At 35.8% G+C, this 13,017-nt stretch overlaps 1 protein-coding gene across 9 annotated transcripts in view; it reads right to left on the reverse strand.

The window, feature by feature from the left end:
• CFTR (CF transmembrane conductance regulator) overlaps positions 1 to 13,017 on the reverse strand; it is a 196,442-nt gene that overhangs the window by 140,389 nt on the left and 43,036 nt on the right. For 8 of the 9 annotated variants that reach the window (XR_004483338.2, XM_049715192.1, XM_004269850.3 and 5 more), the window contains 4 exons: positions 6,533 to 6,748; positions 2,978 to 3,067; positions 1,955 to 2,118; positions 1,012 to 1,137 (listed from right to left, as the gene is read on the reverse strand). Coding sequence is in view for 8 of the 9 variants with exons in the window: in XM_049715192.1 (XP_049571149.1) it covers positions 1,012 to 1,137; positions 1,955 to 2,118; positions 2,978 to 3,067; positions 6,533 to 6,748 (596 nt within the window). In the remaining variant the exon portion in view is untranslated. The remainder of the gene's footprint in view (positions 1 to 1,011; positions 1,138 to 1,954; positions 2,119 to 2,977; positions 3,068 to 6,532; positions 6,749 to 13,017) is intronic. The other variant, XM_033428228.2, reaches the window with a different exon arrangement.

A 13,017-nucleotide genomic window follows, 5' to 3' on the forward strand; every position in this document is an offset into this window, starting at 1 on the left:
ATGGAACTTGACTGAAGAAAAATGGTCACAGCTATAGATATGCCCTAGTTTATATTTTGTCCAAAATTTTCTCAGTGACAGTATCTCTCAGTCTGTGCTGTACTTTTTTCCTGGCTATAATCTTTACTAATCAGTGAGAGAAGGGTTATCTGAGGTAAAACAAGACCAGATATGTAGACGGTTGCCAAGTACTGATTCTACTTCAGGTGGCGGCTTTCATTACTTGAACTGATTTCTCAAGTGGAGGGTTTATAGAAACAAAATGTATAGATATTACCCTGTATTACTCTTAAGTTAAGGAAGAACAAACGTATTTTAAACAAACAAAAGGGTTTGTTTTTTGTTTGTTTTTCATGAGCCATAACATATAAATTAAGGAAGCTATAATACTAGAGAATCATTTATTTGGTTCAGAATCATATCTTATTACTCTAGCAGTTCCATTTAAGGTTTCAATCAGTCTCTAGAATCATGATCATTATTTTAGTCAATAAGCATATTAAGCAGCTATAAGCACATACAGACAATTCTTTCATAAGGGATACATATCCTTGTAGTGCAAAATAGCATACTTAATCACCTATGTAAAACGATAGCCCCATGAAAATGACATTAAGCCACTAACACATGAATATTGATATAACTTAATACAGCTGTTTGGTTGTCAGAAATTTCAAATATGAGCTGAAGTCCACTCTAACATACTCATTTTTATTTATTTATTTTATTATTATTATTTTTTTTGCGGTACGCGGGCCTCTCACTGTCGTGGCCTCGCCCGTTGCAGAGCACAGGCTCTGGAAGCGCAGGCTCAGCGGCCATGGCTCACGGGCCCAGCCGCTCTGCGGCATGTGGGATCTTCCCGGACCGGGGCACCAACTCGTGTCCCTGCAACGGCAGGCGGACCCTCAACCACTGCGCCACCAGGGAAGCCCAAGACATACTCATTTTTAATATGTTAAACCGTAATTGGCTAATTCAATTGATACTGAAATTATCAGAATGACTTACTGTCTTAGGTTTTCAATTATTTTTTCCATTGCTTCTTCCCAGCAGTAGGCCTTAACCGACTGGATATTTTCAATCATTTCTGATGTGATCACCAGTCTTTCATTAATCTTTCCAGCTCTCTGATCTCTGTAAATAATCCATCCACCAATCAAATACTTAGTAAAAACAAGTCAAAATGTCCACTAAGAACTGCCCAAGCTTTTAAGAAAAGCCACATTTCTTTTATTAAAAGGATGTTTATTTTATTATCAAATATATACTAACAAAAATAGTAACTGTCATTTAGTAAATGCCTCCCATGTGCCAGACACTGTATTAGATGCATGTCATACATTATGCCTAATCCTTCTGACAACCTAACAGAGGTGATTACCTCCATTTTAAAGACAAAAAAACCCAGAAACACAGTGGCTGAAGCAGCTTGACACAGGTCATGTAACTAGTAAGCATGCAATCTGGGATTCAAACTAAGAGCTATTTGACTCCAAAATTTGTACACTTTCTATCATACTCTAGCTGGCACACTAGAAGTCCTCTTTCATAAGCAGTGACTGGTGTCACCGATTCATTCTGTAATAAAAAGCAAGTAAGGCTGTGGTGTGATGATTCATGAACCAGGGTAGAAAAAGCCTATAAACTCTCCCCAAAATCTATGCATTCCCTCCCATTCACATAAATGTTTTATCCATTGTACCTAAATCTCTGATGTGCAAAAAGTGAACTGGATGGTAACATATTTCTAAAGAAATTCTATAGACTAACAAGCAAAAAAATGTCCCCTTGATATAGAAAGTATTATTTATGTCATGAAAATAATTCCTTTTTTGTGACACCTAGCAAGGAGATCACGGTTCAGTGCATAGAGAAGTTCTGGTTTTATTAGAGTGGGCTTTTGGAAAACCTAATTTAAAACCCTTTCAAACTATGTAAATAAGAGCGCTACCTGTACTTCATCAGCATTTTCCCTAATCCGGCTTGAAAAAGGGCAAGGACTATGAGAAAAGCAAGTCCACAGAAGGCCCAGGCCTGTAACAACTCCCAGAGCAGCCCCATCAGCAGCGTCACTTGCAAAGGAGCAATCCACACGAAATGTGCCAGTGCAAGTCCCTGAAAAATAAAATCACAGTGAAAACCACTGACATTTGTTCCTCCATGCCCAAAACAAAGGAAAAAACAATCAAAGAAGAAAGAAATCAAGCACAGTGAGCTCATACAATCAAACACTTCATGGTTCTGAACACACTAAAATCTAGGTATTCACTACATGGAACACGTAGCAATGTGCTTAAACATTCTATGCATAGGATTTCCCCCCAAACAAACTTCAAGTCACTGTGATCTTTTTCCAGTGGAATTGCATGGTGATTGAAGAATTTATTTTAAATAACTTACTTCTGTGTGGATAAAGCAAGAGCCATGACACAGAACATGAGAGAACAAAAGACTCTTCAGAAGTTCAATCTACACAACTGTACAACCCTATCCCGACAATATATTCAGAATACATGCATGCTCAATGCAACAGTAATTTATTTAGCACCTGCTAAGGGTTTGACACCATGTAAAATACTAGAAATACAAAGGTAAATAAAACAATCTGTCCTCAAGGACCTTGAATTTTATTGTGACAGAAGACAGCACTGAACAAGAATTGCTCAGAGTATCATACTCAGCCAAAGTAAATACCTGATTTAAAGTATTAAAAGGAAACAAGGTCTGATAGGGACTGAATTTTTAAAAAACCTCATAAATACAAAGCAAGCTGAGGTGCCCTTGAGTTGGGTGGTTCCGTGAGACCCCAAAATGGCACTCTGCTACACAACTTAGCCTTCTCAGTTTTCAGAAATAGGGAAGGTAGGGATGCTTATGACTTAACCACTTATTACTGTTATCTGACCCAGAAAACCTTTGGGGTTGTATGAGTTATAATAAAGATGCATAAAAGATTAAATCAGTAGGTACATACTTCATCAAATTTGTTCACGTTGTTGGAAAGGAGACTAACAAGTTGTCCAATACTTATTTTATCTAGAACACGGCTTGACAGCTTCAAAGTCTAAAAGGAAAATGGGAAGTTAGATGTTGTCAATGAACAATAGACAAATATATTTATAAGTAATGTTACAATACAGCTGAGGAATTAGGTAACCATGCACGCATTTTTAAGTTAAGGTAATGAAAATTATTTTATGTTCATCTAACTCAGTGTCTTCTCAGATTTATAAATATTTCTCTTTACAACAAATATTACACTGGCATGCCTCTTCTTATTTTATTTTACAGTATCTAGAGAGGAGTAAATATTTTTTCTAATCCAAAATGGGAACAACATTGTACTTAAATATTCATTTATATACTGTAGAGGGGTTTTTTTTGCTTTTGTTTGTTTTTATAAAAGATGGAACCAAAAGCAGTGAAATTTGAGATTAATACCTTGGCCTTACAGGGAACTATATTCAATATCTTGTAATAACCTATAATGGAAAAGAACTGAAAAAATATATATATATCTATATCACTTTGCTGTATACTTGAAACTAACACAATATTGTAAACCAACTATACGTCAATAAAAAAAATTGTTTTAATAAAATCTTGGCCTTAAATTTTTCATGCAATCTTATAGTAACTGTGTTGAATAAAATTACTGTTAAAGTCAATAAAATTATATTACAAATAATTTAATCATTAATAATTTTGTGAAAGATTACATTAATAAAAAATTCTTAAATTTTACAAAGAAAAATATATCCATCTATACAGAATAGAATTTTTATGTAGATAAATTATTATGAAAGATCACAGTCATACTTTGCCTATAAAATTTAATAAGAATTGATTTGCCATTAGATGGCTTTGACTGAAGAGTACCTATCTAATATTTGCTTCAACTGAATCCCTCACATATGTATTGAGCACTTAGTAGACACAAATCACTATATTCAAGGCTTCAGGGATTATTGTTAAGATTTCTTAAACATAATTCTTGCCTCAAGATAACCTAGTACATACATAACTAAATATGATAAATTAGTTAAAGGGAGTAGATAGAATAAAATAGGGTGATTAAGAAAAAGTTCCCATATCTGGTTATATAAATCTGCAAATATTTTATTGAGGTTGAATTTTAAGATGGGTGTGTAATAATGAATAGCATTTAGATAAGCACAGATGAATAAGGAATAAAGCAGTTAATTCCAAAATGCTATTAGAGCAATATGGGGCAGGGGCTGGGGGGAATCCATTGAGCTGGATGACACATGACTTGGTAACATACTCAGTCTCAGGTAACTTGAGACTGGGCTTAACATGGGTTCCACATGGCTTAACATGGAGTTTATGTGCACAATAAACAGTGAATATCTGTTCACTCTAGTTAACTTTATCTTCTTGAAATTCACAGGCAAAGCTCAATCTAGTTTGTATTTAGAGTCATTATTTAAAATATAATTTGAATGTATCATGGTTACAGATTTTGGAACAAAGAAAACTATGCTCTATTACAAAATCTGGAACAATGTGGGAAGAATTAGTGGCTGCCTGCCACATGGATGAAACTGGTCAGATATGGTACCAGTTGATTTTAGGGACCAAACCACAGCCACATGGAGATGAAATTGTATTCTTTGGTGATGATGTTAATGCAGGTCAATAGGTGTGGCTAGAGGGGTAAAGAAAATGTCTAAGAACACAGATAATCAATGTTGAAAAAGGACAGACACAACTTCTAACTTTTCATTAATGCATTCTGGGTCTGAAAGCACATATATCGTTGTATTTGTGCTAAACATTATATATGAACTTATTCACAAACTAACCTGCTCCTTCTTTGATCTCCCCTCCCCTTAGCCCAGAGCACTTCATGTTTCTCTCTGCCTATGTAACACAATTTGACTTGTTATATTATTTCAGTACTTATTTTATGTTCTCTAATAGTTGGAAAACCCTCCACTTCAAGGATTGTGACTTACCCATTTTAGAAATTTTGAAGCAGTTCTTGCACAATGTTTTATATCTTTTAGGTCTTAGCTTCTCAAAATATTTTATCCATAAAATAGGGATAATAGTTTCTACCATATGGAGTTTTGGTCAAATGAAATGATATACCTAAAAATCACTTAGAAGCTTGTCATGTACATCCTTAGCTGTTAGTTATCATTATGATAAAATCACTTTTATAAGTATTTTTAAACTGGATTCAACTTCCTTTGATATGCATTCTGTATAAATTCTACCCTCCAAATAATACCTAATAATTTCTTCACTTACATATAATTTCTGGATCAAGATAAAATTTTTATTGATTTATCACCCATGCTTTCCTGGTACTTGTGAACTGATGAGACTGTGGTTCAGGTGATTTGATTAAACTGCAGAGTCGGTTTTTCCCTTGTGCCTCCACAAACGGCTTTTTTGAACAATAAAGTATGGCTATCAAGGTTTTACAACACCACTGATCTTGCATGTATATTATGGAAGTGCTATGGGTTATTTGCTAGAGGGAATTTCAGGTCCATGTCCCTTATAAGCCAAGCATATAAAGTTTTTACATTGGGGAAAGAAAAAAGAGAAGGGTAAAGCAATACCCAAATGATTCAACCAAACAGGTTTCTATAATCACTTGGTAGATCAAAGGGTCACACATGAATCAGGCTGGTGAAAGCACATGTCACTGAGATGACCTTAAATTGTGTTTGTAAGATAAGGGAGTCTTAATCTGAATTCATCCAAAGCACGCTTCAGCAACTTGGGCTCTTAACTGGACAATGCATACAGAAAAGCAGAGAAGGGTCTTATGGTTGCCATGCATGTGCTATTCTAAAAATTTTTAACTTGCAGAACTTAGGATGACAAAAATCTAACTCAAAATAAGGCAGTGGGGGCTTCCCTGGTGGTGCAGTGGTTGAGAGTCCGCCTGCCGATGCAGGGGACACGGGTTCGTGCCCCGGTCCGGGAAGATCCCACATGCCGCGGAGCGGCTGGGCCCGTGAGCCATGGCCGCTGGGCCTGCGTGTCCGGAACCTGTGCTCCGCAACGGGAGAGGCCGCAGCAGTGAGAGGCCCGTGTAGCGCAAAAAAAAAAAAAAATAAGGCAGTGGATACCACCACTGTGTCACAACTAGTTAAGGTAGAAATTTCTATTGCTTGGGTTATTGTTAACAATTTCCTGTTATTGAACATAAAGATACATGGCATTTTACCATAAGATGATATTTTGTCAATGACTTTTATGCAGATAGTAAGAATCATTTCAATGGGGAGCCATGGATTCCAAAAACTGGTATATGACTAGTGAAAAAAAAAGAAATCTAAAATATAGGCAGTTTATAGAAGGCACTCAATAATTATTAGTTGAAGTAAAGTGAATTATCAGCGAAAATTAGAAATATTCATTATTGCTGCCATTTATTTCACAGGTATACAAAACTGATTTCAGCATTTAGCCCTTATTTGTATCAGCATGGCATTTAAAACATGATGCCACTAACACGTAGCATGGAGACTGTGCAAGAAAGTATTACCTTCTTATAAATCAAACTAAACATAGCTATTCTCATCTGCATTCCAATGCGATGGAGGCCAAAAATGGCTGGGTGAAGGAGCAGCATCCTCACGATAAAGAGAAGGCATAAGCCTATGCCTAGGTAAATCGCAATGGCGCGTTCTACCTTGTTATCTGGATCATAGGAAGCAATGATTCTTCCCAGTAAGAGAGGCTGTACTGCTTTGGTGACTTCCTGCAGAAGATGGAAAACAGAAATGAAATTTTATTTTTCTTTCATAAAATGCCCTCATAATTTCAACCCAAGAAGTTTCATCTTTACAGGAGATGAAAGAGAGCCATGCCATACATGAAACTCTTGATGTCCTTTGTAATATCTTTATACTTTGAAATAACATTTTATTTTAGGTTACAGCAAAAGTCACTTGGAGACGTTTATGTATGAGGTACTCTTTACTAAAAAGCGAAGAGCGGCCGTAAAGCAAAGGTGTAATTTCTGAAATAGTGTGTCAATTGGTAACATCTACATAGCAGTTAACAATTCATAAAATATTTTTCATTTGATTTTTATGACAACTTTAGGAGTCAGAGTAAGCATTAATATTTTCACATTGCAGATGAAGAAACTGAGGCCAAAGAGCCCAAGTGATTTGACGTGATTTCAAAATAGAACTTTCAAAAGCACTTTGAGCGATGGAATTATTACCAAAATGAACAGTTTCTTGAGGCAACCACATAAAGGGGAACTGGCAACAGGAGGGAGGAGTATAAAGGCACAGGTGGTATTTAAAGCCCAGTGCCACACCCTTCGCAGCCTGGGATAGGTGGGGATTTTAGGAAAAAAGTGTGACAGAAGACTTCAGCCTCAGGCCAGTTTCCAACATTTCATCAAGTCCTCAAAGGCCTATGAGTTAACAAGGGAAGACCAAAGTTGTATTTTCCAAATCTTCCTCATCAGACTTTCCATTCATCACTAAATCAAATTGTTCATCAAATTCATTACCATTTTGCCTGAATATATAAGAATAGATCTGAACACATGGATTTGAACCCAGAAGGTCTAAGTCTTAACCATCTTGCTAATTTGCCTTCGAAAGAGAAAGACATGTAATCCTGTCATTTTGTTTTATGATGGCCTAGTGAAATGGTTATCTGAGGCTAAACCCTTCCGGGAAATAATATTATGCTAATTGATTCCATTTCAAATGTATATTTTCAAGCCAGACTGCCCCTTCCCCCAGTATTGCTCAGCATTACTTTCTGGCAGCCCATAATTTGCTTTTTTTTTTTCCATTTTCTACTATGTCTTTTCTAAACCTCAGTGTCCAATCCCACCAGCCCTCTCATTCTCAATAAATGAAAATGCTTTCTTATAGCAACTTCATCCCCACAAGGAATCCTAAGCTATAGCACCATCATTGATTGACCACTAGCTTTGGGTAGCTGCTCACTCTATACCTGGTATTCAGTACCTCATTTCAAATTAACTGTGTAGACCAAGAATGTGAATGTAGGAAAAGATTCAAATGTTTTAAAAGAAGTTTACAAACTAATCACAAACATGGAATATTAGAGTTCTCTCATCTCACACAGCCATATTTTAATATAAGTTTGAATTTCAGCAAACAGATAGGTGCTGAAAAGAAAATCGTTAACTACCTACCCAGATATACCATGTTACAGTTGGCCAATATCAACTGAAGAGCACTTTTTTTTGGAACTTCATATCATCTTTATTTTATATTTTTTAACATCTTTATTGGAATATAATTGCTTTACAATGGTGTGTTAATTTCTCCTTTTTAACAAAGTGAATCAGTTAAACATATATATATATCCCCATACCTCCTCCCTCTTGTGTCTCCCTCCCACCCTCCCTAACCCACCCCTCTAGGTGGTCACAAAGCACCGAGCTGATCTCCCTGTGCTATGTGGCTGCTTCCCACTTAGCTATCTGTTTTACATTTGGTAGTGTATATATGTCCATGTCAATTTCTCACTTCTTCCCAGATTACCCTTCCCCCCTCCATGTCCTTAAGTCCATTCTCTATGTCTGTGTCTTTATTCCTGTCCTGCCCCTACTACGTTCGTCAGAACTTTTTTTTTTTTTTTTTAGATTCCATATATATGTGTTAGCCAGCACTTGTTTTTTAAAAAGTAAATGAGTGGGGCTTCCCTGGTGGCACAGTGGTTGAGAGTCCGCCTGCCGATACAGGGTACATGGGGTCGTGCCCTGGTCTGGGAAGATCCCACATGCCGCGGAGCGGCTGGGCCCGTGAGCCATGGCCGCTGAGCCTGCGCGTCCGGAGCCTGTGCTCCGCAACGGGAGAGGTCACAACAGTGAGAGGCCCGCGTACCGCAAAAAAAAAAAAAAAAAAAAAAAGTAAATAAGTGAACAATTACTGCTTGTTGGCATGTGTAATTTTATGCATGCTTTGTACTTTTGTTACACGTGTATCCATTTTTAGAATGTATAGAACTGTTTTTGAGGTTTTAAATTTTATATAAATGGTATCATATTGTGCTTCTTGCAACTTTTTTTTAACTTAAAAGTTGTGTTTCTGACATTTAGTCCCATTGACACTTGTATATCTACCTCATTTATTCTGAGTGCTGTTTAACATGACATCCTGTGAATAAATCAGGCTATTTACCCCACTGCCCTATGTTGGAGAAGATAGGTTGTTCCCATTCGTAAACTATTACAATCTGTGCAAGCGTTGCACTCGCTGTTTTCATTAAATTCTATAGATCCATGCCAAACTTTCTCTAGAGTAGATAATTTTATTTCAAAATAACTCCTTAAACTAGGAAAATGTACAGTTAAACCTTGGATTTTAAATTATATGTATAAATATATCTGCAATACAAATATAATTTTCTATAGTATGTTTATAGTGGCAATATTTCATCCTCAAAATTATTTTTAGATCAATATTTTATCCTAGAATTTTTCAATATTATGCTGTTCTTCATAGACAAATGTCAATGCCACATCTACTTTGATTTACTTTTCCATTAATAGTGGGTTTGCACTTGGCTAAAATGCTCTCAAGTTGCAGTCAAGGGCATTGGATTCATGTGTGCCACCCATGCTGGAGATATTGTGTGTGGCCACAAAGCAGAGAGTAAGTAAGGAGCTTTGATGTTTACCAGGCATACCACATAAAACATAATTTCTTGTTCATTATAAGACAATAACCAGAAGACTATGATCTGTGACTGCTTCTCATGAATCCAACTGCTTATATCATAATTAACATAATCACCTTTCTTTTTCCAGAACTTGTATATATATATATATATATATATATATATATATAATCTCCTAATAGATAATATTATCAAATATAGCACCACTGATAAAGACCACAGTACATATTTCTAAGGAGTAACTCCTATCTGTGGAATGCTAAAAGGAGCATTCTGAGGAAAAAGAGAAATATTTTAGTAATTGAGCTGTACACAGAATTTTTAGAGTTAAAAATGGTCAGGCTTACATAAGTTTTCTCCTATTGACTAATCTGAACTAAAGTCCCTGCCATTGTATCACCATTATATTTTTTCCATAACCTGTCACCTCTATTACAATAGACCCATTTGCTGAATTTATTTTGATTTATAACAAAATAAATAAAATTGTGTCAATCTGATTCAGACACCTATTCTGCAGGTTGCATAACTGAATTAATTAGTTGTCTTCTTGCCTCAAACAAAAGAGGACATACTCATCCTTTGAACAATAACAGCTATTCCACAATGACACTGGTAGTATTACAGTGGGAGGGTACCTGTTCATAGAAAAAAAATGCAGTTTATTTCTGGTAGAGAGAATTCCAATAATTGGACCATCTGCCAACAGCAAAACAACATTAACCTCACCACAACATGGAATTGTCAACATTCAAGGACAAAATCAGCACTCCAGACCCCTCCCTCCTATAGTTTCCCCTACTCTGTTTTAAGCAGCATGTTCTCTAATATTTATAATGAAAGCATTTACAGACATCACCTGATTTTATAATTTGGAAGGGAAAACAATGGTAACTGATACCTAGCTTAATCTATGTGTGCAGTCCTTTACAAAAATCATCCCTGTAATGACTGGGACAAACACAGTCCTCTATTCTTGATATGTGAAAGTTGTGTGAACCCTGTTGCCAGTGTATTTTCAGTTACACAAGAAATTTCCCAATTTGCCACCATATAAAATAGTGTAAGCAGACTGAGGCTTGAATGTAATGAGTCAGAATGTAAATTATTTTGAAAATTTGATAAAATGTTTTATTAAATTTTAATTAGACACAAATCAAGATGAAATTAAGGGTTCACTTAGATAATGGAAGAAGGCTGATACCAATCTTTAAGTCAGCATGACAGGGAAATGAACACTGAATTCAGAGTCATGAAACCCAAGTTCTTATCCCAGCATGTTACCTACACTCTGTGTCACCTTAGTCACTTCCCTTCTCTTGACAGTTTCCTCACTGATAAAATGAGCGGTGGAGCAAGCTTATCTTAAAGTTCCCCTCCAGAGCTAATATCTCAGATTATATGATCTGAGTCTGGGGCGTCCTGTGGCAGAGGCTGAGGATTCTTGGGCAAATGTCCTGGTACACATCCTGACATCACTGTGGGTGTTTTCTACTCAGAGGGATGCAGGTCTGAATAGGATGAGTTCAGAATGCCATGTGGGTAGAGGGGGTCAGGTTAGAGAACAGCACAAGTGACTACATTCCTGCTGGGAATAATCATGAATCTCAATTTAGATCAGCCTCCCAGGGGAAAATTAGGAAGCCTGAAAATACCTCCTGGGAAATACATCTGGTCTCCCATGGGATCCCCCAGACCAGAACTTAAAGTCACTGTAGATGAGTCTGAATCCTTTAACCATTTTGTTCTACCTGCACACCTAGGACAGAGTCAGATGTTTCTAGAGATGGGGATGTCCGCTGGATATTCAGACCAAGAAAGAAAGTTCAGGTGAAAATAAAAAACTTAGTTCACGCTTGCAATTACATTAAATTAATTAATCCCCAAATAACTTTACTTTAAAAATTACAATTCCAAATCCAAAGCATAGTTGTTTCTAATACGGGAAGAATCATTACTGAAGAACTTCTAAGGTTACATTGTTTTCTATTGTGCGTAGTCAGTAAAATCATCATCATCATCATCATCATCTCAACTTGCTTTAAATATATTTTATATATCTTAATCCCAGAAATACAGAAATAAGAAAATAGAAATAATAGAAAATAAGAAAATAGATTCCTAGATACCAAGTGTAATAATCAATTAAATAAGTATCCCAATTATAGTAACGATACAAAAGATACTTTGTAAATACCAATAATTAATATATACATATCTTAAAATATATTCTAAAAAACATTACTAAGACTTATTTCTTAAGTGTCAAATAAATGGAGAGACTTTAAAACTTTCCATAAAATAATCTGAATATTGCAAAGATTACATTCTCCTCCAAGTTATTTTATAAGATTAATACAATCTTCTTCAGAATTCCAAGTGGATTTTTTGGATGTGAACCACAAGAGCAGGGACTGTCTTAGTTTATGCCACAATCTCAACATCATGCACAACACCTAGCACAGAACATCCACTCAGCAGATACTTGTTGAATCAATGGATAAAATGATACTAAATTTCATTTGGAAAAAAAAAAAGAGAGATTAATCAAAAACATTTGAGGAATAAGAATAATGTGTGAGAAGGTATACATTACTGGATATTAAATTATATTATACAGCTATAATAGTATGTGGCATGACAAAGAAATAGACTGACTTATCTGGAATGTTCAAGAACAGGTCCAAGTACGTGTAGCAATTTTATATATAATAAAATATGGCATTTTAATTCAGTGGAGGAAGTGCAATAAGCAATGGAGAAACTGTATATTCATTTTTTAAAAATTAGATTTCTATCTCATACATACATCCAAATAAGTTCAAATGGATTCAATAGTTACATGTAAAAGATGAAATAATAAAAACATACATATGTGTTTACACAATATTTGGGTAGAAAGGACTTTTTAAAATGTCAAATGACAGAAACAGAAAACAAAACAAAAAAAACTATGGATACTGGCAACAAATTTTTAAAAACTGAAACTTCTGATTGTCAAGAAAATTAAAAATTAACAAAACTCACTAGAAACAAATGACAGTCACCTCATACTGCTCAGAATGGCCATCATCAAAAAATCTACAAACAATAAATGCTGGAGAGGGTGTGGAGAAAAGGGAACCTTCTTGCACAGTTGGTGGGAATGTAAATTGATACAGCCACTATGGAGAACAGTACAGAGGTTCCTTAAAAAACTAAAAATAGAACTACCATATGACCCAGCAATCCCACTACTGGGCATATACCCTGAGAAAACCATAATTCAAAAAGAGTCATGGGGCTTCCCTGGTGGCGCAGTGGTTGAGAGTCCGCCTGCCGATGCAGGGGACGTGGGTTCGTGCCCCGGTC

Source organism: Orcinus orca, chromosome 9 (genome assembly GCF_937001465.1).
Source record: "Orcinus orca chromosome 9, mOrcOrc1.1, whole genome shotgun sequence".
Taxonomy (NCBI): domain Eukaryota; kingdom Metazoa; phylum Chordata; class Mammalia; order Artiodactyla; family Delphinidae; genus Orcinus; species Orcinus orca.